Source organism: Pseudorca crassidens, chromosome 2 (assembly GCF_039906515.1).
Source record: "Pseudorca crassidens isolate mPseCra1 chromosome 2, mPseCra1.hap1, whole genome shotgun sequence".
NCBI lineage: Eukaryota > Metazoa > Chordata > Mammalia > Artiodactyla > Delphinidae > Pseudorca > Pseudorca crassidens.
Window position 1 is genome coordinate 29,403,310 of NC_090297.1, and position 23,463 is coordinate 29,426,772.

A 23,463-nucleotide genomic window follows, 5' to 3' on the forward strand; every position below is an offset into this window, starting at 1 on the left:
GGCACATATCCACATGCCCAGATCACAGAGACACATGCACACATATGCTGGTCAGTACATATCTGCAGACACACATGTCCAAGCATAAAGACACACAAGCACCCAGACAGGCTGGCTCTGGTGCATGGACACACACGTGCACACATACACACATGAATGTGCCTTCACACGTCGTATACCGCTACACGCGCACGTGAAGGCACTCACATACTCACATCCTTGCTCGCCCTCATGAACACACACACTGGGTCCCAGAGAGCCCCTAGCGTGCTTAGGACAATGCTTTATCTTCCCCACACTCTAAGTACGCGGTGGTGACCTTGTAGGAAGACCGAGTTTGCCAGAGGCAACATCCCGGAGCGGAGTCTGTTTCCTCTCTCTTCGCTCTTCACTAAGCAGCTGCTTCTACCCTTAAGAAGAGGCACAGGGGAGGCCGGGGTGGGGGGTTGCTACTGGGGCTCCATGCCCAGGAGGTAGAAGGCTTTCCCACCCAACCCCTTCTTTCTGTGCTTACTCAGGCCCCATTGGAGGCTCAGTCTATCACTCAGAGGCTTAGCCTGGAAGGAGGCAAGGGCTGGGGGATGGGGAACCAGGGCCCGGAGGAAAGCAAACTCCTCCAGGCTTTCAGACGGATTGACTACTAAACACATACATGAATGAATGGACCCATAGCCACAGAATGCCCAGATCCTGACCATTTCTGAGAAATCATTAGAGCAGTGGTCCTCAAAGGGTGGGCCCTACACCAGCAGTCTCAGCCTCACCTGGGAACTCATTAGAAATGCACATTCTCAGGCCCCCCAGGACCCACTGAATCAATAACTTCAGGGGTGGGGCCCAGCAATCTGGGGGTTCCCCAAGCCTTCCGGGTGATTTGGACACACACTCAAGTCTGAGAACTGTGGCTCAGAACATGGGCTTTGGAGAAAGGCAGGCCTGGGCCAGCCTCGGGCTCCTTCAGCTGTGAGTCCTTGGACAACCCGCTTAATGCTCCAGGCCTTAGTCTCCACACGTGTAAAGTGGAAACAACTGCAGTACCTACTCCACGGGATTTATCAGGAAGATTAAATGAGACCAAGCATGGAGCACCTGGCCCACTGTGAGCTCTCAGTGGTGGTAGCTATAATTATTATTACTTTAATTTCCAGAAGAACATTTACAGCTATCGGTGGTCAGGGTCATTCAGTGTCCTAAACCCTCAGCTACTCTAGTAGAAGGTGAAAAAACAGTAAGGAACTAAGCCAACGCTTTACAAAACAGGGGGGTGCAGCAAAGTCAGATCCCCATGAGAGCAGTAACCTGAGCAGCTGACAGGGGCTTTACACGGACACCAGCGTTCCACGAGTGTAACATGCTAAGGAATGCTTGTAAATGCTTGTTCAAGTTTTAAGCCTCCTTCCTTCCCTGGAGGATGTTCCCCCTGCTGCTCTCTCAGTGGCGGAGAGCTCACCCCAAGCCCAGGCCAGCCTCTTGGAAGTGGAGGCTGCTGAGACACAAAGCCAAGGGCAGGGAGCCCCCTGGCCCCAGGGCCTGTGTGTGTGTCTGGGCCATGCTTCTCCTTCCCCCTTTTCCAGCCTCTTCTCTCCACCTGTCCTCCTCTGATGATTTAAGGAAACACAGCATATTCATGCTGCTTGTCCCAGGTATGGAAACTTCTAGGATTCGTGCTGGGACCAGCCCAGATGGCCACATCACTACAGCTCCTCAAAGTCAACTGGTCCCAAACAGGGATGGGCGGAGCCCTGGGGATTTCTGGTCCTTTGGCTCTGTGTGGTTAGGGAAGGATAGTGAAGGGAGGGAGAAGGTCTCACCTTGAAGAAGGTCATGGTGGCCCCGTCCTTGACAGCCCCATACTCGATTTTGGTTTGCTTGGCCAGGTCATCGGCAGAGTCGATGGGCGATTCCATGCGCTCCACGGTCAGAAAGGCAGCCAGGTTGGCCGTATAGGAGGAGATGATGATCAGCGTGAAGAACCACCAGATGCCACCAATGATGCGCGTGGACAGGGCTTTGGGCATCAGCTCAGACCCTGGGAGGAGGGAGGAGGAGACTGGTGGTCCCTGACGATGCCCAGACCAGGGTTGCTCTGGTCCTCTGGGACACGGACTCCACTGACAACCTAGTAACAGCGGAGACCTCTTCCCTAGACCAGTGGTTCTCCAAGTGTAGTTCCTGGACCATCAGCATCACCCGGGAACTTGTTAGAAATGCACATTCTCAGGCCCCGCCCCAGGACCTAATGAACCAGTAACTTAGGGGTGGGGCCCAACAATCTGGGCTTTGATAAGCCCTCCAGGTGATCCTGATGCAAGCTAAAATTTAAGAACCACCGCTCGAGAAAAACACACACATGCACAACATTTCCCAGGCTTGTCAGACCCTCTGATGCCTATCTGTGAACCACCTGTGTGGTCCCAGGTTCTGAACACCTGGAAGTCTTGAGTGAGTCCTGCTCTTAGCTCTTAGTTCTCTGTGTGATCATGTGCCAGACAGCTTCCCTCTCTGGGACTCTGTAAAGCATCGTCCTTCCTCTGTCCCAGCCTCATGCAAATACCACAATGCTGCTGTAATGATATAATTTGAGGAGGAACTGTGTTGGAAATACGAGTGGTACACAAATATAAGATTGCTATAGGATGCTTTGCAGGAGGAGAAAAATCAACATTTTTTTGAAGCTCTTCGCCGAAATAGATCATTCCTCCTCCCCGACCTTGCGTGCGAAGCACAATTTAGCTGAAACCTTCTAACTGAAGTAATTAACTAGGTGGCTTTCAAGAGATTTAAATAGCAAGTGACTCGTGAACTTTCCAGAACATTCGGCCCTGCCGTCTGAAAAGCGTCTGCTTTGATATGGATGAATTCTTTTCTCAATCACTCAAGGGAGAGTTTTTCAAATACATAACTATTTTTCTCCCTCCTAATCAAAACCTTGTGGGGAATACATCAGGGGCCAGTGCTTTGAATAAGCAGCAGGAGGTGAAAGGGAAGCTATTACTGCATTGAGGGGTCTCCAGGTCCTTCCCAACTGTCAGTGAACAAAGATGATGAATGAAGAAGCAAGGTGAGGCTTCAGGACACTCATTAATGGTGGGGACGGAGAGAGGCACTTCCTTCTAAAGCTGCCTGTCACTTCCCAGCTGCTGGAGACCACGCCCCCGCCTCCACCCCCAGCTTCATCTGCCTGGCCCTCCCCCAGGCAAGGGGCTAGAGTTGCCCCCAAAGGGAGAATGACTTATTTTACTTGTTCGCTTGGTGAGCTCTGCCAGGCTCTGTTGGGCCCCTGACCCGGCCTCTGTCGTGGCTGGGAGTTCGCTCAGGTCAGGGTCCTTCGTTCAAGTGCCCAGCACAGGGCTTGGCGTGTAGTGGGGACTCAGGAGACACTGAGATAACATCAGTCATTCATTCCTTTGGCATTTGCTAGTATATATCTACTGAGGACCAGGGTTTGAGCTGGGCCTAGAGGATACACACAGATGAGTGAGGGACAGAGACATTCTTTGCCCCTTGGATCTCCTTCCCTCCCTGGTGCCCCTGTTGCCCACTGTCCCCCTGTGGGTCCCTAACCCAGGCAGAGGTAATGAGCAGAGGCAATGAGCACTTGGCTCCTGGTCATCAGGGCTTGGGGGTGGGGTTCTTCTGGGGGTCTTTCCTGGCTGGGGTTCCCTCCCCCTGTGCTTGCCCTCCAGCCCCTGGTGTTTCTGCACTGTGCTGCTTGTAGGTGCTCAGCTTTCTGAGATATTTGAGCAAGTGCAGATCCAAAAGATGGGCTACCAGCCGGGGGGAGGTGCAGCATCCCAACCTTCCCTCAAGAGGATGTAAGAAAAAATGGCGTCCTTCTGTGTTTACCAGCTCTGATGCACTGAGGCTAATGTCCCCACCTCAGACATGCCCTTTTCGACTACCAGGCTCCCCAGAGTCCAGTTCCCGCTACATTCTGAAGTTTTCATAATCCATCTCTGTCCTCCAGCCCCATGGCCACTACCTCGGCTCAGGTATCATCATCTCATTCCTGCAATAGCCTCCCACCCAGCCTCCCTGCCTCCAGCCTCCCCTCATGCTCAGCCCAACTTTGCTCAGCCAGGTTCTGTGGTGGTGAGGCCATCGGTGGGGTTGGCCCCAGCAGACAAGATGCTGTATGTCCATTGCAGCTGGAGCAGGAGGGGCTGGGGATGAGCCCTGCATGCCATGGGGGGGCGTGGCTTATACGCTTCAGCCTCAGACACTGAGCCGGTCCAGCCACAGTAGTGATGGAGCTTGGGGACCTGGGAAAGGGCACACACCTAAGCATCCAGGTGTCTCCAACCTTCTGAGGGCTTGGCAGTTCCGAGGCTGCCCTGGAGGATGGGGCTGGCTCTGCTGACACTGGAGAGGAGGCTGCCTGGGGAGGGCACACGTACCTTGCTGCATTAAGGACCCCATTCCAAACCAGAAGCTGTTCAGCAGAGTGAAGTTATTTTCTACCACCTCAGAGCCAGGGTTGCAGGGGTGAGCATCATACCACTCATAAGGGCTGAACCTGCAGCAGAAAGAGGGGGGCAATGAGGCGAGGCTACGGGGAGACGGGAGGGAAGGAGTGTCCAAGCCACACAAGCCGGCGGTTTAGCAATCAGTGATATGCCGACAACTTTAGCATCAATTCCCTCACCGTTCTGCTGGGAAGGCAGGGAATGGGAAACCAGGGCCATTTTCCTTCTCATTCTTTATTGTTAGTGCCCTTTTCTGGTGATAAAAGTAATTCAGCAGTATCTCTTAGAATTAAAAGTGCACATGCCCTTCAACCTAGCAATTCTGCAACTCATTATCCATCCTACAAAAAACACTCCCACAGGAGCACAAAGAGAAGTGTGTGAGGGTGTTTATCAAAGCATTATTTGTAATAGCGAAAAACTGGAAACAACCTAAATGTCCTTCAATAGAGGAATGATTAAATAAACTCTGCCACGATCGTACTTTGAAATATCACGCAGCTGTTAGAGGAGATGTACCAACAGGGAAAGATCTTCAACACATATTGTTTGGTTTTTTACAAAAAGTGATAAAAATAAGAACAATATGATCACATCTGTATAAATAGATTCCTGAAGACATCGTTGCATACCTATTTATGTACCTTTGTACATAAACGCATATAGAGTCTGGAAGGATCCATATCTAAAAAAATATCACTGTTTACCTCGCGGGGGGGTTGTTAAAATGGCAGAAGAAATTTCATGGAAGCCTGTTCCTTTGTATGTATTACATGAATTTTGAAAAATGAGAACAGGCTTTTGAATTACTTGTATACTTAAAACAACCTTAAAATGGAGAAATAGTAAAATACACTCTTCACAAAATAGTAAAACAGTACAGAATACAATGGGAAAATGAAAGTACACCACGATCCCACCCTCTGGGGAAAACAATGTGTTATATATTTTTTTCAGATTTTTCTCTCTGAATATGCAAATACATGCATGACAGGAAAAAATGTTATTTAAAGCTCCCCACTGCCTTCTAAGGAAGAGAAGTCCTGATAACTGTTTACTGTGTGAATTCCAGTTGAGGAATTGGACATGTAAGCTGGAGGAAGCTGGAACACTCTGGAGAGATTGAGAGAAAGTCCCCACCAGGCTGGAGTGGCTGCAGGGACTGGGGTGACTGGAGTGGCTGGTGTGGGGTCAGATGCTGAGATGAGAGACCCGGAAGGAGAGACATGTCGGATAGAATTTTGTTTTGTTTTTTAAAGTGTGATGAGCTTTAAGTGTGATGTTGTGACTTTCTATCCCCCTTCTAAAAGCTTTAGTCAATTAAACATTGATCACCAATGCTCACATGAGAAGAATTTTGTTTTCACAAAGCAGGAAGGTCCTCCAGATAGGAAAGTGCAAAGTGAGGCTTCAAACCAAGATGGGGATTTTCAAAGTGAAAGACCACGAACTGGTTAGAGGCTCTAAACATCCACAAGAAAGAGACAGAGGATGAAGAGAGTAGAGATGAGAGACTGTTGTGAGAAGGGTTTTCGAGAAAGCCTTTGGAGAGCTGTGTGTTCAGGGGCCCCTGCATTGAAGTCTAGGGAGAGCAGCTTCCACAGGGCGGCTGGGGGAGCTCGGGGGTGGCTCTGGAAGGAGCAGATGTGGTGGACACCATCTGGGAAGTCTGGAGGGCAGGGGTCGGGCTGATACGTGCTTCTTAGGTGAGGCAGGAGGGTGAGTCCTTGCTGCACGGCACCGGCCTGCAGGCCCAGACATGGCCAGGGCTAAGGACGTTTCCCTGGACCAGATGGGCCCATGTAGAAGAGAGATCCAGCCCAGATCCACCTTGACTCCTATCCAAGAAGGGCGATGGGACTCCAACAGGGAGAAGCCATGGAGCAGGGGCTGCTAGAGGACCCGGTGCTGAGCGGGGGAGTGGGCCGACCAAGGAGGCGCTGCCGAAGGGGGCCTCCGTGGGGGCGAGGGGAGAAGTCTGGTCTGTGAATGAGGGTAGAAATGTTGAGGACTATACCAGACTTAGCCTTCTAACTTTTGAGTTGAAACAGTGTGTTTGTGCTTTAGAGAGAGACCTAGGGTTTCTGAGCTCTGGAAGCAAGCCAAAATGACAGGTCCTGGCAGGACTTTCACTGGGGCAAAGAAATTCACCTCTGAACGCACTGGAAGGTGGGTGAGAGACAAAGTAAAGATGATTTCTGATGAGCTCTCATGAGCCCTGATTTTTAAACGTACACACACATATACAAAGTATATACATGATATATGGCATAATCCTTTAACACACACACAAAATCATATCATAGATCTTGTCTTAGATCTTGGCTTTTCGCTTAATAAGTCACCAGCCTCTTTCCAGATCAGTCCTTCCTGATCCCCTTTATTCCCTATAACTAGTTAATAGGTGTTTTTTAATACATTTTTAAAATTGAGGTATAGTTAATTTACAATGTGTTAGTTTCAGGTGTATAGCATAGTGATTCAATTCCATATATGTTCTTTTCCAGATTCTTTTCTATTATAAGTTATGACAAGCTACTGAGTACAGTTCCCTGTACTATACAGTAGGCCCTTGTTGCTTACCTGTCTGATATACGCTAGTGTGTATGTGTTAACCCCAAACTCCTAATTTATCTCTCCCCCCCACCTCCCCACCATCCCCTGTGGTAACCCTAAGTTTGTTTTCTATGTCTGTGAGTCTATTTATGTTTTGTAAATAAGGTCATTTGTATCACTTTTTTAGTCAATAGGTGTTTTTAACCATTCCTCTCTGACGGCACTTAGGCTGGCCCTATTTGCCACTGTGGTACACTCTGCTGAAAGAAACATCCTTGGCCACACTTCCGTGGGTACCTAGGCCAAAGGGCAGCCTTGTCTAGGGCTTTGCTGAGAAGGCTTTCTAGATTTGGGGGAACTGTAAAGTGGGGCTCAGTGGTGACTTTCAACAGGATAAATTCCCAGAGGTGGAATTGCTTACCATGATAAAAATAACTGGTCTCAAATGGGCCTCTTGGTTATCAAGCACTGTTATAGACCTGGGTCCTCACTACCCCTCGAGAGGCCGACAGTGCAGCAGGCGCCCACTTTACAGGTGGGGAGGTGGCTTGGAGCAGTCTAGGTGACTGCAATCTTGCGGTCAGTGGGTGGAAAGGCCCAGATTCGAACTCCAAGGCCACCGGAGGGAAGAGGATGGGATGGGCGCCGGAGGGCGCCACCAAAGTGAGTGATGGATCTCGGACTTATGGCTTTTGTGGCTACAACGGGTTCTCTCAGTCTTGCAAGTAAGTCGGAGCTGGTAGAGGCTGACCTGGAGATACTCTGTGTCCCCTCAGAGGAGAAGGCTAAACACCGGCCCCTGGGTAGAAGGGCAGACAGAGCACTGACTGGCCGGGACCATCTCTTCCCTGGGACTCTCATCGGTACTGGATTTGGCCGGAATGTGACTCCTGGGGGCTGGACTGGCGGCTCGCCCCCGGCCCTGCCTCTGGGGTCAGGCACTTAGGATTATCTCCTCGTCATGAGTGCCAACTGTCCTGCTCTCTGTGGTGAGAAGCATCCGCCCTCCCTTCCTTTTTTCTCACTGAGCATGAAGCAGAATATCCTGGTGGCAGAGAAATGCCTTGGTCAATGCCTGGACCCCTGATGCTAGACAGGCACAGGTCAGGCCAGTTTTTTTTTTTTTTTTTTTTGTGCTGTACGCGGTCCTCTCACTGTTGTGGCCTCTCCCATTGCGGAGCACAGGCTCCGGACGCGCAGGCTCAGCGGCCGTGGCTCACGGGCCCAGCCGCTCCGCGGCATGTGGGATCTTCCCGGACCGGGGCACGAACCCGTGTCCCCTGCATCGGCAGGCGGACTCTCAACCACTGCGCCACCAGGGAAGCCCCAGGCCAGTTTTTAGGATGGACAGCCCTGTGCCCTGCTGGAGCTGCCCGGAGGGGGCCTGGACACCTGCCCACCCTTCGCAGACCCCATCTCTTGGGCAGCTGTGTCCAGCTCTCCGGCAGCCAGCAAGGAGTGGTCCAAAGGACACAGGCCATGTGGAGGCGAGGGGACAGAGGGCCACATCCACACTACAGATGTGCTGTGCTCGACCTCACCAGTATTGTAAAAAATCAAATTAGTGGCTACTTATAAAAGCCATGAGGCTTCACATGAAAATCTGAACGTCTCTCTAAAATCATGGACCCCGCAGCACTGGTCTGTGTTCCTGTTTAGCACAGTCGGTTGGAGCTGAGTGGTAGTCACCCTTTTCTCCACGTGTGTGCTCGAGTTTGCCTCAGTCCCCACTACTCCCTGCCGCCTACCACCCAGCCTGCTTCACTCCCTCATGCTTCCTGTGTGTGCCACCCCTGATTTAAAGTCGGGCAAGTCTTGGTTTGAAGCCTAACACTCCACAGAAAGGCTTTCTGACTTTGGGCAAAGACTTAACCCCTGTGAGCCTCAGTTTCTGCTTTTGTAGAGTGAAGATAATCGTACCGACCTCACAGGACTGCCGTAAGGATTTGACAGGATGAGTGTGAATTGTGTCGTCAGAGTGTTACACTGTGTGACAATTGTCCTACGATGCTGTTCATGGCTCTGTGGCCAAGACCCTTGTCCCTCTCCTCTCTCTCCGGCATCCTGTGTCATTCCAGCAGCTCCAGAAATCCCATCTCTTCCAGAAAGTCTTCCCAGCCTAACCTTGAGAGGGGGGGCTCCTACCTGCCTGGCCAGGAGGTAGTGGGTGGGAAGGAGGTTGGGCTGCCAGCAGCTGATGAAAGGCCAGGAATTAGAGGGGGATGGGAGGCACATCAAATGAGCAACGCTGATGCTGGAAAAACTCCAGCTGTTTGCAAGGGGGTGGGAGCCAAGAGGCCGGCTGGAGCTGCTAAAATTATGGTGAGAGCTCTGGAGAATGGCTCCTGGCTTTCAAAGGCTTGTTAGACCATTAGAGACAAGAGGCATAATGAAGGTCTCTCTGTGGCAGGCTGGGCTGCCGGCTGGGCGAGCAGGCAGGCAGCATCAGGCCTGCCGGCAGCAAAGAGCTTCGGAGCCAGGACAATTTCCTCTCTCACATCCTTCCCTTTGGTCTGTCTCTGTGTGGGAGGAGGGAGTGAAAAGAAGCAGGGTTGGGGGAAGGCTTTCAAAGAAGACTCAGGAGAGAAAAAGGCCGAAACACCAAGTCCTTGGATCTCAAACTGCTTCTCCGGAGAAGTCTCGCTTCACACCGTGTTAGAATTTAGAGAAAAAAGAACCAGGGCAGGGGCAGGGGCTGGGGCTGGAGCCTGGAGGCAGGAGGCAGAGGGCCCAGGAGCCACCAACTTGGGGCAGGAACAGAACACGCATGTCCAGGTGGCCAGAGATGTGGGTTGCAGATAAAACACTTGGTGACCTGAGGTCACTTGCCGGATGTGTCCCTTATTGCTAGGATGGCCTTGGCGCGTACTGAGCCTTTCTGAGTCCAGATGTCTCCCCTTCATGGGAGGCTGTGAGAATTAAATAAGATAATTGGCTGTAAAGGACAGAGCATGGGGCTTGGTAAACACTGAGCTAAACCTGTTTCCTAGTGACCTCTCCCTACCACCCACCAGTAAGGACGTGCTGTGTCTACTTCATGTGAACAACTAAACATGCAAGGGTATTGCTAGTACGCGTTAGAGGCAGGTATGTGCGTGTGCCAAGTTTCTGCATGTGTGCATGCGTGTGAGTTTATGTGGCATTGTTCCCCCTGCTGTTGTGGACTGGATGGACACAGTCTGTTTGCCAAGTTTCAAGCTACCTGCTGGGCCACCCAATGCGCCTGGGTCTGCTGTACTGGGTGCCTGGCCCAGGTGGTACAGCCTTGGGCAGTGACTTAACCTCTCCTTCTCATAGGACCTGGGATACAACTGCTGCCTCTCAGAGTCATGGACGCAGACCAGGGTGGAGACTGGGGGATTCAAGCTCAGAGGCCATGGAGTGATCCCTGAGCGATATGAAAGGATCTGAGCCTCACGGAGGGAGGCAGGAGAGCAGGTACAGCAGTGGCCTGAACCTGGGCCTTCTGTGCCAATTGCTGAGGATGGGGGGAACTGCCTGGCTCCCTGAGCCTCTAACCCTGGGCCAGACCTCTGGTCAAGGCATTGCCCTTACCTGGCGATGACAAAGAGGACACAGCTGACACCCAGGTAGGCGAGGAGCACGTACATCCAGATGTCTGGGGACAAGGGGTTGAGGAAGGAGAAGACACTGGGGTTGGTGCCATTGGGCTTGCGATAGAGGATGCTCACACCGAGGGTCATGAAGGGCTTGGAGAAGTCGATGGCCTTCTCGCGGACGTGGGTGATGGTCAGGGGGGCCACAGCCAGATCTGCCTTCTGCAACGAGAGACAGACAGCCTATGAGCAAAGCCTAAGGCTAGCAGGGGACAGAGCACCCCTTCTTGAAGGGAGGAGAGACAAGGGAGTGAAGTGGAGTCTGTTGCCTGAGCCCTGGATCACTTCACCACTCTTTAGTTTCAATATTTACTGACCCTTCTTCCGGGCCAGGCCATGCCCAGGGTGCTGGGAGACAATAATGAATTAGATCTAACCCCTGTTCTCCAAGAGCTCATGGCCTTGAGGAAAAGGACAGTGGTATCAACATGCAGAGAATGGAACCCTATTGCAGCTGTAACCCATGTGGTCCATTCTCAAAATGGTGCCTTTCAAATACAGTGCAGCAATCTTCAAACATTTAAAAATAGCTGGTGTTCTCTCTTTGTGACTATCAAAGGTCATGAAGAGGACACAGAATCCACAGCAACCCTTATTTATATCTGGTTTCCTCTCCTATCTACTTCTTGCACGCTTCACGCCATTTTGGATATTCTATATATCCTCAAAGCCCCCAAAACCAGTGGGGCAAAAATAATACTCTCTTTGGAGGGAAAGGGTGGGGAAGAAACTAAACAGGCAACTTCAGAGCCCTCTTTAATAGGAGAGGGGAGGCAAGAGAACAGAGCAGAGGAGGAAGGGAAGGGACTGGGGAAGGCTAGGGATGCCCATAAGTTGATCAATCTTAGCCCATCACAATTTTAACAAGGGGAATGATTAAAGGTCTGTATCTCTGGTCTGAGCTTTTTCTGACTAAAAATCTACAATCTCTCACTTCCATCTTTGCAGGCTTTCCTCACTGCTCTCCTCTTGCACAAGGCCCCACTAAGCTGCTTCCTGTTTACCACATTCCCTTCTTGACCTCCATGCTTTGCACACACGGTGCCCTGTTGAGAATGTCTTCCTGCTGTCTAACTCTCACCGCCTTCCATATTCCTTTGCATAGGCTATGTCTTCCAAGAAGCCCTCCCTGATATCCTCCAATTCTAAACTCCCATGAAGCTCACGCTGTCCCACGGTAAGGTCCTAACCCGCTCAGTTGAAATGGCAGTCTGTGCAGCTGTGTGTCTTTGTGTCATATCTGCCTATTTGCCTATGAGTCGCTAAGCACAGTTGGGACTGTGGCTGACTCACTGCTTTGCTTCTCTACTCCCCAGCCCCGTCTCAGCCTTTGCAATATTTGTTAACTAATAATGTGTCCCTCCGAGAGGCTGTGCCTTGGGCTCCTGTGGATATTTACACACCAGAATGTGAACCAAGTTATCACTTCCCTTCCTCGGGTGGGGCAGGACAGAAAGAGAGGCTGAGTCCTAAAGACCAGCACAAAAGACCCTTTTGCTAAGGGCGGCAGCTGCCTCTGAGAACCCCCTTCCAAACAATAGTCTCTAGGCAATCATCCACTGACTTGGCCCAGCTTAATTAATTAACTGAGTATTTAAACAATTAATTGTTTTGTGAGCTTCACTAGGCACTAGGGATACGCAGCTGAGCCACACAGACGTGGTTTCTGCCCTCCTGGGGCTTATAGTCTAGTAGGGCAGACAGACGTTAATCAAATTGTTTTCTAAGTGGTAGCTATTAACACATCTCTGACTACACCGATCCTAGAATAGGAACCAGCAACCAAGTTGAAATGAAACTTCAAGACAGGGAGGACTGGTATGGGTAGAGCCCCAGCTCCTAAATGACTCTGCAGGTGCTCCAGGCTGTGGGGCACTGGCACTGGCTGGGGGGCACTGCTCCAGGCTGGGGGGCACTGGCACATAACCCCAATGTTTCTCCTTCTAATGTCAGCCCCCACGGCTGATTATTGACACTAGGAGCCCAAGGATTCGGTGAATCTTAGAACCTGGGAAAGTCAGGGAGGAGGGGCCTATTACAAGGGATGTTTCATACTGGGACCTTCCTTTTGTAAGCTTCTAAATGTGTGAGCTGGAACTTGCCTAGCTTTGAAGGCAGAGGAAGAAGACACAGGCAGCTGCTGCCACCCTAGCTCCCTGGAGCCCTCTCATTTCAGGGTGTGCACAAAGGAAAGCAACAAAAGGAGAGAGAACTGTTGGGGAAGGTGCAGTGGGACTAATGTGTATTTGCTCAAGACCTACTGTGCACCAGTGAGCAAGAGACCCAGTTCTGCTCTCATGGAGCTTCTGGTGAAGGGGGCCCCTGTTGGAGGCTGTGGATAGGACTCCAATTGGAGTGGGAGCTGGGGTGGGACATTCTGGAAGGTCCCTTTCAGTCCTGAAGTTCTAAGATTCTCTATAATGTTGGCATGACATCATTCTAGAACTTGGCCTCCCCTAGCCCTGCCCCTTCAAAGCACATTGCTTTGGGAGGCTCTGTTCTGACTCCAGAGTCATCATCACTGTTCAGAATGCATTTGGAACTGGTCTCTGGGAATGGCTTCTGGGGCTTGTAGTGGATTCTTGGGAAGAACCTCAAAGTCAATGGTGGCAAATCTTCCTTGGGCTTTTGATGGCAGGTTGGATGACAGTGTTAGTAACTGAGGGGTCAGTGTGTTTGCAGCCAATGTCTTTCCCACCACGAGTGTGCCAGGAGTGGCGAGGAAGCCAACCACAGGGCCAGAGGCCCTCTTTCTTCCCCCAGATGGTTTCAGAACCTTCAGAATCTCCCCACCAGCCTTTCTGCTCTCGGGTTCTAATGGTTTTAGAAGGCACCTGTGCCTACAGCAGCAAGATAACTGGTCAACCTGACCTTCTTCACAGGAAGTTTTGATGTGTGTTCTCCCTTGGGCTTCAGGAAGGCTGGAGTTCTCCACTTTGCTTTTGGTTTAGGCAGGAAATACTGCATTTCACCATTGGTTACGATTTCCCTGAAAAAGGCCTTATTTTGTCCAACTTCCCTTGAAAGAGCTGAACAGATGTCAAGCCTTTGTTGTTTCAGTTCATTACTCAGAATGAAAGGCCCAATCTTGGCAGGCTCTTCCCACTTGTGCAAGTTTTCTTTGAGGATGATTCATAAAATCATAGGCTGTCAGAGCTGGACCAGAGACCTTTAGCAACATCTATTCCAACCCGTATTATCTATGGAGGGAAACTGAAGCTCACAGAAGGTGCAATGTCTTTGCTCTCATACTTACAGTAATCACGTCCCTGAACAAACCAAACCTCGGGCTCGTGCACCACATTCATTGGTCTTAGGGGTGACTTGTTAGCCCTTCTGCCTCACTGAAGACCTTTCCATACCTTTTTAAAAAAAATAAACCTCTGGACCAGGTAGGACAGCCCATCCAGGACACCACTTCAACCCCATAAGCAGCTCTCCACTTCCCAAGAATCTGTCCGCACCCACCTGGCTCCAGCTGTCCTGCTCTCCTCCATGCTCACATAAGGTCAATTGGCACCATTTGCTTTACCACGTCTCCACAACCAGAAGTGAAGGCAAGAATGACTTAACTAGCTACAGCTCCACATTTCTGCCCTTAGTATCCAGGCACTTTGGCTGCTGGTGGGATGCTATAGCCGCATACCCCAGAGTGAAACCTGGCAAGACTCAGCTTGCTACCTGTGTCTGGTGGCCCAGTTGGCACCTGCCTACTTGGGTTCCCAAGTATGGTCCCCACCAGATTCCCCATGTATGTGCTCCGCCTCTCGGTTGGGGATCCCCCAGGGCGTCTGCTTGCGGACTGCTATAGTTAAAATAGTCAGAACTACTATCTTTCATAGATGCTTCTTATACGCCAAGCATTGCTAAGTGTACTACCTACGTTACCTTATGCGACCCTCCCGGTGGCCCCATGAGGCACTAAACACGATCCCCACATTCCAGGTGAGGGTACTGTGGCTCGTCAGGCTAGGAGGTTTGGTCAAGCTGGTGAGTGGCCGGTGGCGTTCGTGGTACGGTGATGAGCGTAGCCACCTTCCAAGCTGGGGAGTGGCTGAGCCAGTACTTGGACCCAGTTCACTGTGACCTCAAACCCCGATGTTTTACCACTCTACCATACCAGCCACGTGCAGTGTGGGGTGCATTGGGCACCCCCTCCCCAAACATGTTCAAGTCCTCACCCTGGGTACCTGTGAACGTGACCTTATTTGGAAATAGGCTCCCCCGCTCACCGCCACCTAAAACAGTATTTTATTAATTGCCACTGGGACTAAACAACCTTGGAGAAATTCCTGGGTAGCGTAGCTGGGGCTGTGCCTAGGGAGGACACACTTTCTCTATCTTCAGTGGGCATGTCCACTTCCGCATAGATCTGTTTCTCCCTGACTCCCACTGAGTGCCCCTAAAGCCATCAGTGTGCAAACACCCTCTCCTGAATGTGCAGCCTTGTGGAAGGCTCCTGGCATGAGCCTGTTTTTTATTCAGACTCTCTGTGTCACCGTATTTCCCTCATATGTCCCCTAGCAACACTCCCCAAGTGGTTTAAAATTCCCCTAATACTACTGCATACCTATCAGAAGAGCCAAAAGAAAACAATGTTGATAATACCAAGTGGCGATAAGGATGCAAAGCAACTGGGTGCCTCGTAGGTTGTGGGTGGATATGTGAAATGGTGCAACCACTCAACGTTACTGGTTATTATAAGAGCATAGAACTCAGGAAGAGCTAGATGAAGAAGATACACAGGGAAAGTTATGCGGGAAAGGGTGCGGAGCTTCCATGCTTTCTCTCTTTCTCTGGGCGTGCCACTCTCCCCACATCTCCGTGTCCACCAACCCAGAAGCTCTGTAAATTAGGTCTTTGTGGAAGTCATCAAGTTACGATGAAGTCATACTGAATTAGGGCGAGCTCCAAATCCAATGACTAGTATCCTTATAAGAAGAAGAGAGGACACACGGATACACACAGAGAAGGCCATGTGATGGGAGGCAGAGACTGAAGTGATGCCACTTCGAGCCAAGGATGCCAAGGATTGCCAGCCACACTAGAAGCTAGGAGAGAGGCCTGGAGCAGATGCTCCCTCCAAAGGGACCGACTCTGTGCACACCTTGACTTCTGATTTCTGGCTTCCAGAACTGAGAGAGAATAAATTTCTGTGTTTTGTTTTTTTTTACATTTCTGTGTTTTTAAGCCCCCTAGTTTGTGGTCATTTGCTGTGGCAGCCCTAGGACACTCACACACGTGCCACCTAGGACGCTGGGCAGGGTGCATGCAACTCCCTGCACCTCCCACTGCCAGCCCTTCCCCTGCACCTGTCCTATTCTGATAGGCAGGCCTTACGGTTGGACCCACCCTGCCCTGCGTGAGCCCACGCTGCATTCCCAGAGACCTGAACTTGACTCTGCCTTCTGACCATGACTGCCTGGGTCTCCCCAGCATACACTTCACATCACCTGGTTAGGCTTGGGAGCCCTGTGGCTACAGGAACATGCTGACTAGCCCCAACTTCTCTCCAGGTCCTTGTACTTCTACTGCCAAAGCCACCCAAGAAACCTAGTCTCACTCTTGCCACATAGGCAGGACTTGTCCCCAGGGCTCTGTCTGCTGGCTCTCTGCCCACATCTCTGGTGTGTGGGATCCATGGAATTCACCTTCCAGTCTTTTCCCAAAGTTTTGTTTCTCCAACTAGAATCTTTTCTGATTCCCAATGCTGCTTAATATATGTCAAGACTTTTCCCTCTGCCCTTCAGATAAAAAATTCTTGTTATGGGTTCATTAAGCCATTCACGATCTACCTGGTGCTGTCTAATAGTACTTTCTGCAATGATGGAAATGTTCTGTACCTGCACTGTCCAATATGGTAGCCACTAGCCACATGTGGAACTTGAAATGTGGCTTGTAGAACTGGGGAACTAAATTTATACTTTGATTTCATTAATTTTAAATTAAGTAATTTAAACTAATTTAACCAATTGATTTTAATTAATTTAAGTTTAAATTTAAATAACCCCATGTGGCTGGTGGCTAGTGAATTGGAAAGTGCACATCTAGCCCTGCCTGCCTCTGCAGCCTTACCTCCCATCTTGTTTTCCCCTGGTTCTCTTCCTACTGGCTTCTTTCAGACCCTCCAGTCCATGCTCACCTCAGGACCTTTGCACGGTATTTTTCTCTACCTGGAACTTCTTCCTCTCTGCACTCTTTGTTGAGCTAATGCCTGCTTCTCCTTCAGATTTCAGCTCCAACATCACTTCCACAGACAAAATCCCCAGGTGAAATCAGGCCTCCCTGGTGATGACTCTCACAGCACCAGGTATTGGCTGTCCTAGCCTGATCTTATTTGTGATTTTAGAGGTATTGTGTGATTTCTCCCCCCACTGGCCCAGAAGCTCATGAGAGCCGGGCCTGAGCCTGTGTCTTTTCACTATTCTATTCCCCCCACCTAGCATAGTGTCTGGCTCACAGCAGGCCCTCGGTAGAGATTTGGGGACTGAATGAATGGGGCGTTGCTGGTTTAGGAGAGACACCCAGCAAGTGTGTCCTCAGAGCCAGCTGGCTGGGGCACCTGGCACTTTCTAAGAGGGCAAAGCCAGTCACAGACAGTATCTGCTGATGAACCCTGGCCTCTCCAAGCTTAAGAAAACACAGTGCCCCTTGAAAGATCCTGGACGTAAGCCTGGCAGCCAATGGCCTTAACAACCCACACGTCTGAACAGAGGGGAAACGAGTGCAAGTAGATTCATGAGTGCCAGCGGATGGGTCAACTACCAACGCCTGTGATTCACAAGCCAGCTTCCTGAGCCGACAGCAACCTCATGGCCTGATGGTGAGGAATGATGCCGTGCCTTTCCCTGGCCTGGAGAACTGGTGATTCCTGAGTCCCAAAAGCCTTCAAGCTGTGCCTCTGTCCTCCAGGAAGGATGGGCGGGTCCTCCCTGCTTCATAGCCACAGGGCCCTGGGGATGGACGCCCCACGGCTCCATCTCCTGTCTCTGGGGGGTCTCCTTCCCCATCCCACAGGGCCCTGAAGATGGCACCTGCCCAGAGAGGCCCTGCCCAGCCAAGCCCAAGGAGCTGGGGGCAGGGAGCACCCTCCCTCCACGGGCTGTGAGGTCCCAGTTGTACATTCCCATAGCCCCTGTGCTGGTCCTCAATGCCCTTACCACACATGAATTTTGATCTATAAGTCATTGCTTAATATCTAGCTCCTCTGCTGGTATATAAGCTCCAGGAGGGCAGGGACTGCATTTATTTCACTCACTGATGTATCTCTAGGATTAGCACAAAGGCAGGCAAAAAGAAGGGGCTCAGTAAAGTTTTGTTGGAAGACTGAGCATCAAAGTACCCCCAAGAGTCCTGATCAACCCTTACTCCAGCCTAACGGGCTGAGCTCTGGCCTCTGTTTCCCTGTTCAGCTCCCCCATTCTTCCTGAGGTCACTCTGACCCCTGCCAGTCTGCCGGGGTCTGGCCCAGCCTGCCTGTCTCTCATCAGCCTCCCTGCAGTGTTTGGACCCTGCACCCTGTGCCCTTGTCCTTGATGGGTACCCTTACTTATGACCTATCAGTGGTCCCTAGCATTCATTGATAGCCCTCACTGGTCCTCATGGCTCTCCTCAGGCAGGTCCTGGTGACATCTTCAGCTCCACAGCATCCGCAGTGGCAGCCCTGGGCGACCTGGCTGCCCTGGGGATGGGGCCGTCTCTGCGGTCCATCTGTGTCCTCTACCCCAAGCCTGCCCCACTCCATCTGGGACTCTGTCCTGCCCCCCAGGTGAGCTCCCAGCTTGCCTTGCTTTGAAGTGCCCTGTTCTAGGCTGAGAGAGGGGACTTGGGCAGAGCCTTTCCTGGCCTTGTAAACAGGGGTTGGGTCCAATGCCTATACGCCAGAACCAAGGTCTGTTCCCCAGCTGGGAGGAAGGTGGGACACAGTGAGGTAATGGTGGTGTCTTAGACACCAGATCTTCCCATCACATCTGCCAGCCTACCTGGAGGCTGGAAGACCAGAGTGCACAGTCTAAAGGCCATGGCTGATGTTGGGTGACATCTTTCCAAGTCTATGTCCTCCTTCATCTGTCCCTCATGTACCATTTTCTGTTACCCGCCAGGGAGCCAGAAATGACCCAGACCCCTTCCCTGGATTTCTCTGAATGCTGATGACTAGGAGGACAGGGAAGGTATTTCCCACCTCTCACAAGTCTCTAGGACCTTCCTCCAGGACTCCCCACTGGTTTCTGATGCGCAGGGCCTCTCAGCTCAGGCGCCAGTCTGCCAGCCAGGGAAGCTCTTTCACCTGGCCACACTCCTCTTGTGGAATACTTACGTCTATTCATACATTCATAGATTACTGCCTGCCTGTTTCCTCCGCTAGAATGTAAGATCCTGCGGCTCAGGGAAGGGATCCTGACCGTTTAGTTCACACTGTATCCACGGTGCCTAGCACGGGGCTTAACTGAACCAATTGAATGAACAAGTGAATCCCTTAATCAGTGGGAGCATTGGCTCGATCCACCCTCTGAGGTTTAGGAGAGGTCACCCAGCGAGCCCTCCTTCAGGGCCTCGTGCACTGCAATTCTTTTGGGGGGTACCCTGAGTCCCAGGTGGTGCCCACTCAGGTCCCACCAGCCGGCCAGCGCCACACTTAACACTCAGCACTGTAGCCACCGATAACCTCGGAACAGCCCACATGTATCTAAAGACATGGGACAGGTGCTGGAAAATTCCTAAGTGCTGACCGAGGGGTCGTGTACCCATGCTGCACACATAGGTTTCCTGAGCTAACGGATGCCCGGCAGTGAGACATGAAGCCCGTGCCTTTCCCAGGCCTGGGAGCACGGCCGGCTCCTGAGTCCCCCCAGGGCTGTCTTTCAGGACAGCTCAGCTGGCGTTCCCCGCTTCATGGCACACTATGGGGGATGCATCACACCTCCATTCGCATCTCTGTAAGATCCCCCCTTCCCTACTCCCTGCCTGTCCACAAGGCCGGCGTCCACCCAGGGTCTGCCCCGGCACGGTCCTACCAGCCCTGCAGGACCCCTGATGAGGGCGGAGACTTCAGCAACCTCGGCGACCCCACCCAGGTCGGTACCCCCATCTAAGCCCTGCATATCTCTTCCTCATTCTTCAAGTCTCAGTTCCAGAGTCACCTCTGCAGGGAAGCCTGAGTCATTTCCCTGTTTCACACTCCCAAAGTCCCCTGTACATATACCTCCTCGCAGCACCGATCAAAATTTTACTGAAATCTAACTTGGTTGATTCATTGCTTGTTCCTAGAGGGGCAGGAACCACGCTGACCTTGGTTGCTCCTATATCTCCAGTCACCGCCCGGGGTCTGGCCCGTCATGTGGGCTTGGCTCACCCGTCTCATGCACCAGGTCAGACCCTCTGGCCATGACCAACCTCACGCAGGCACAAGCTGCCAGCATGTCACCTCCTGCCCACCTGGACACCTCTTGTCCCCTTCTTTCCTGTCTCTCCTGCCCCGCTTCCCCCATAACTTCCTGTGGACGCTGCTGCAGGGCCCTGATTGGCTCCCATACCTGCCCTGCCAAACCCAGAAATGAAAGTCAGGTGCCGGTGGATAAGCCTGTTCCCCCTTTTCCCCTCCCCCTGAGAGGTGGTCCTGAGACACACTTTGCCAGGCTTCTCTGGGGTGCAGACTTGGATTAGTAGCCCTCAGTGGTGACCAGCTCAATGCTGCGTCCTCATATCGGCTTTCCCTCCCCTCTGCTCCTCTTCCGTGCCCTGACTCTCCCCGGCATCACCCCCCCAACCCACGCAGTAGTAGCGTCTGAGCCTCATCGGCCTCTGCCCTCCAGAAGCCCAGGCTGAGATAGGGTTCCATAAAGCTTTGTGGAAGGAAGGAAGGCATGATCCTCAGCGGGAGGGCCAGCTTCTTCCCGTTGCTTCCCCCACCCTTGGTTTCCCTCCAGCAACCCCCTCACCCCTGCAGCTCTGTTGCTGCTTTGCTCCTTGTCCTTTCTTGCACTGGTTATCTGGACCCTGACCTCCTGCCAGGCTCTTTCCAGGTCTTTCCCAGGCTAGTCTCTGCTTGCTGGGTCCCGGCAGCTGACAACCCTGCAGTGAATCTCAATGTAGCCCAAGTCCTTCCTGCATCCCTCACCTGCTTACTTGGTCATCTTCAGGTAGATCCTAAGCTTCCCCAGAGCTCCTCAGTCATTGCTCTGGGCAACCTGGCTGCCCTGACAAGAGGCTACCTTTTCAGTCCATCTGCTTCCCTGCCCTCACCTGCTCTGTCCCATCCAGGCTTCTGACCTACCCCAGGTGAGCTCCCAGCATGCCTTGCTTCAAAGTGCACTGGCCAGCCTGAAGGACGTGGCTTGGTAGAGCCTTTCCTGGCCACCCAAACAGGGATTTGGGGCCCCTCCTAAGACCCACGCATGCTGGCCAGAACTAAGATCTGGTTCTTGGTTGGAAGGCAGGGGACACAGTGCGTGACGGGGTCGGTCACGGCCTTGACACCAGACCCTCTGCTCGCACATCTTGGGTGGGAAGCTCAGTAGTCATGACCCCATGGCCGTGTCTCTGGGGATGGTGTGAAAGTCCACATGCTCATTCATACATCCTTCATTCATCAATGCCTGCTCTGCGTGCCCAGCCCCACGCCAGGTGCGGGCAGCGCCAGCACAGTCCAAAGGCACTGTCTCTGGAAGAAGAGTCAGGAGGGGAAATGGGTCCTTGGAGCTGTGCCACCTTCTCTGCTCTGCTCTCAGTGTTACACGGCGACAGAGAGGGACACCTGGGCAGTGCTATTTCTTTCACAGGGGAAGGGAAGTCACGCCAGGGCTAGCCATGACCACTCCTTGTCTCAGCCATCTTGGTCTAGCCGCCTCCATGAGACAGGGAAAACACCTTACATGCTCTAGTGAGATGTAACAACTTCGAGATAAAAGAACGAATGGCTTAAGGGAGAGGGTGGCATGGACATATACACACTACCAAATGTAAAACAGATAGCTAGTAGATAGCTAGTGGGAAGCAGCCGCATAGCACAGGGAGATCAGCTCGGTACTTTGTGACCACCTGGAGGGGAGGGATAGGGAGGGTGGGAGGGAGATGCAAGAGGGAAGAGATACGGGGATATATGTATATGTATAACTGAGTCACTTTGTTATAAAGCAGAAACTAACCCACCATTGTAAAGCAATTATACGCCAATAAAGATGTTAAAAAAATTTTTAAAAAAAATGAATGAATGGCTTCCTGTGGCCTGGAGGGCGTTCATCCTCTCCTCCCCTTCTCTGTTCACAGGCCTGGGAGAGCAGTCAGGACAGGACTCCTCGGCCTCCGAAAAGAAAGCTTGCAAGAGACCAGGCCAGGGGTGTTCAAGGAGCCTGTGTGGGGCCTGACCCTGTACCCCCAGGAGAGCACACTTGTGCCAACTCGTGGATGCTGTTCCGTCCTCGTCTCCCTCCGCCTCCCCACCTGCTGCTTTAGACCCTGTGTCCATGCCTTCCCAGAAGCCTCTCCTCCTTTGGCCTCCATCACCCATGCTCTCTGGCCCTCCTCCCTCCTCTCTGGCCTTGCGGGCTCGGGCACCTTGTTGAGGCCTCTTTTTCATCCCCTCCTCACACTTCCATGCCATTCAGGGTCCCACCCCAGGTCCTCCTCTCTTCTCTCCCCAGCAATCCCCGCCTCTGTTTCTGTCTGTGTCCCAAGGTTCCCCCGAGGCTATGTTCGTGACTCCAAACCTCCACCTCCAGCCCTGCCACCTCCTCTGAGTGCCCAGCCCTACGGCAGCCACCTCCTGAGACCCCAATCCCAACATGATGTCTGAACCTCTACCAAATCCTGTGGGGATGACCTCACCACCGCCCCAGCCATCCAAGCTAGAATTTCACAACTTGTCCTTGATTCCTCCCTCCCTTCTCCTTGCCTCCTTCATGCCGCCAATCACCAACCTCATCAATTCTACCTTCATGTCTCCATCCTATTCCATCTACTTTCCTCCTTTCTGACCACAACCTTCAGAGGCCACCATGCTCTCCTCCACCCAGGTCCCAGTGCTGGCCTCCAGACTGGCCCCAGCTTAGCCCGGCAGCACAAGTCCCAATTTGATGTCACCCCCTTGCTCTACATCTTTCAGCTGTGCCTTGTAGCTCACAGGATTAAAACCAAATTCCTCACTTTAGCACCCAAGGCTTTTCAAGGCTTGTCTCTTGCCCCCTTCTCCAGCAGCAGCGTGCCCTCTTGGCTTCAGGCTTTCCATACTTAGGGCTCCGTCTCCATAATCCCTAGCAGGATCCCAGGCTCGTGGTGCCAGGACAGAAGCTCTTGATGGTAGGTGTCAGGAAAGGCCCCTAGTGTAGAAAGGGGGTGATGCCTTGGGGGTGCCTCAATCCCCCGTGAGTCTGATCAGTATGGGTCAGTTCCCTGAGGCTCCAATTTGGATTCAGAGGAGCAAGGACTAGATCCCAGGCCACTGTGGCCCACCAGGGTGACCACGGCCGAGGGGCCAACTCTCCCACTGCCATCACGGCCACCCATGTGCATACTTTTTTTTTTTTTTTTGCGGTACGTGGGCCTCTCACTGCTGTGCCCTCTCCCGTTGCGGAGCACAGGCTCCAGACGCGCAGGCTCAGCGGCCATGGCTCACGGGCCCAGCCGCTCCACGGCATGTGGGATCCTCCCGGACCGGGGCACGAACCCGTGTTCCCTGCATCGGCAGGCGGACTCTCAGCCACTGCGCCACCAGGGAAGCCCTATGTGCATACTTTAGACAGGAGGAAATGGGGAGGAGCAGGATAGCTCCCGTGTGCTGAGCATGTTGTTCTGTAGCTCATTAAATCTTCCCAAGAACCCTAGGCAGA

At 52.2% G+C, this 23,463-nt stretch overlaps 1 protein-coding gene across 2 annotated transcripts in view; it reads right to left on the reverse strand.

The window, feature by feature from the left end:
• Positions 1 to 23,463, reverse strand: part of GRIK3 (glutamate ionotropic receptor kainate type subunit 3) — a 232,522-nt gene that overhangs the window by 13,066 nt on the left and 195,993 nt on the right. For both annotated transcript variants that reach the window (XM_067725529.1, XM_067725528.1), the window contains exons 11-13: positions 10,578 to 10,801; positions 4,398 to 4,516; positions 1,812 to 2,029 (exon numbers count right to left, since the gene is read on the reverse strand). In XM_067725529.1, the coding sequence (XP_067581630.1) occupies positions 1,812 to 2,029; positions 4,398 to 4,516; positions 10,578 to 10,801 (561 nt within the window). The remainder of the gene's footprint in view (positions 1 to 1,811; positions 2,030 to 4,397; positions 4,517 to 10,577; positions 10,802 to 23,463) is intronic.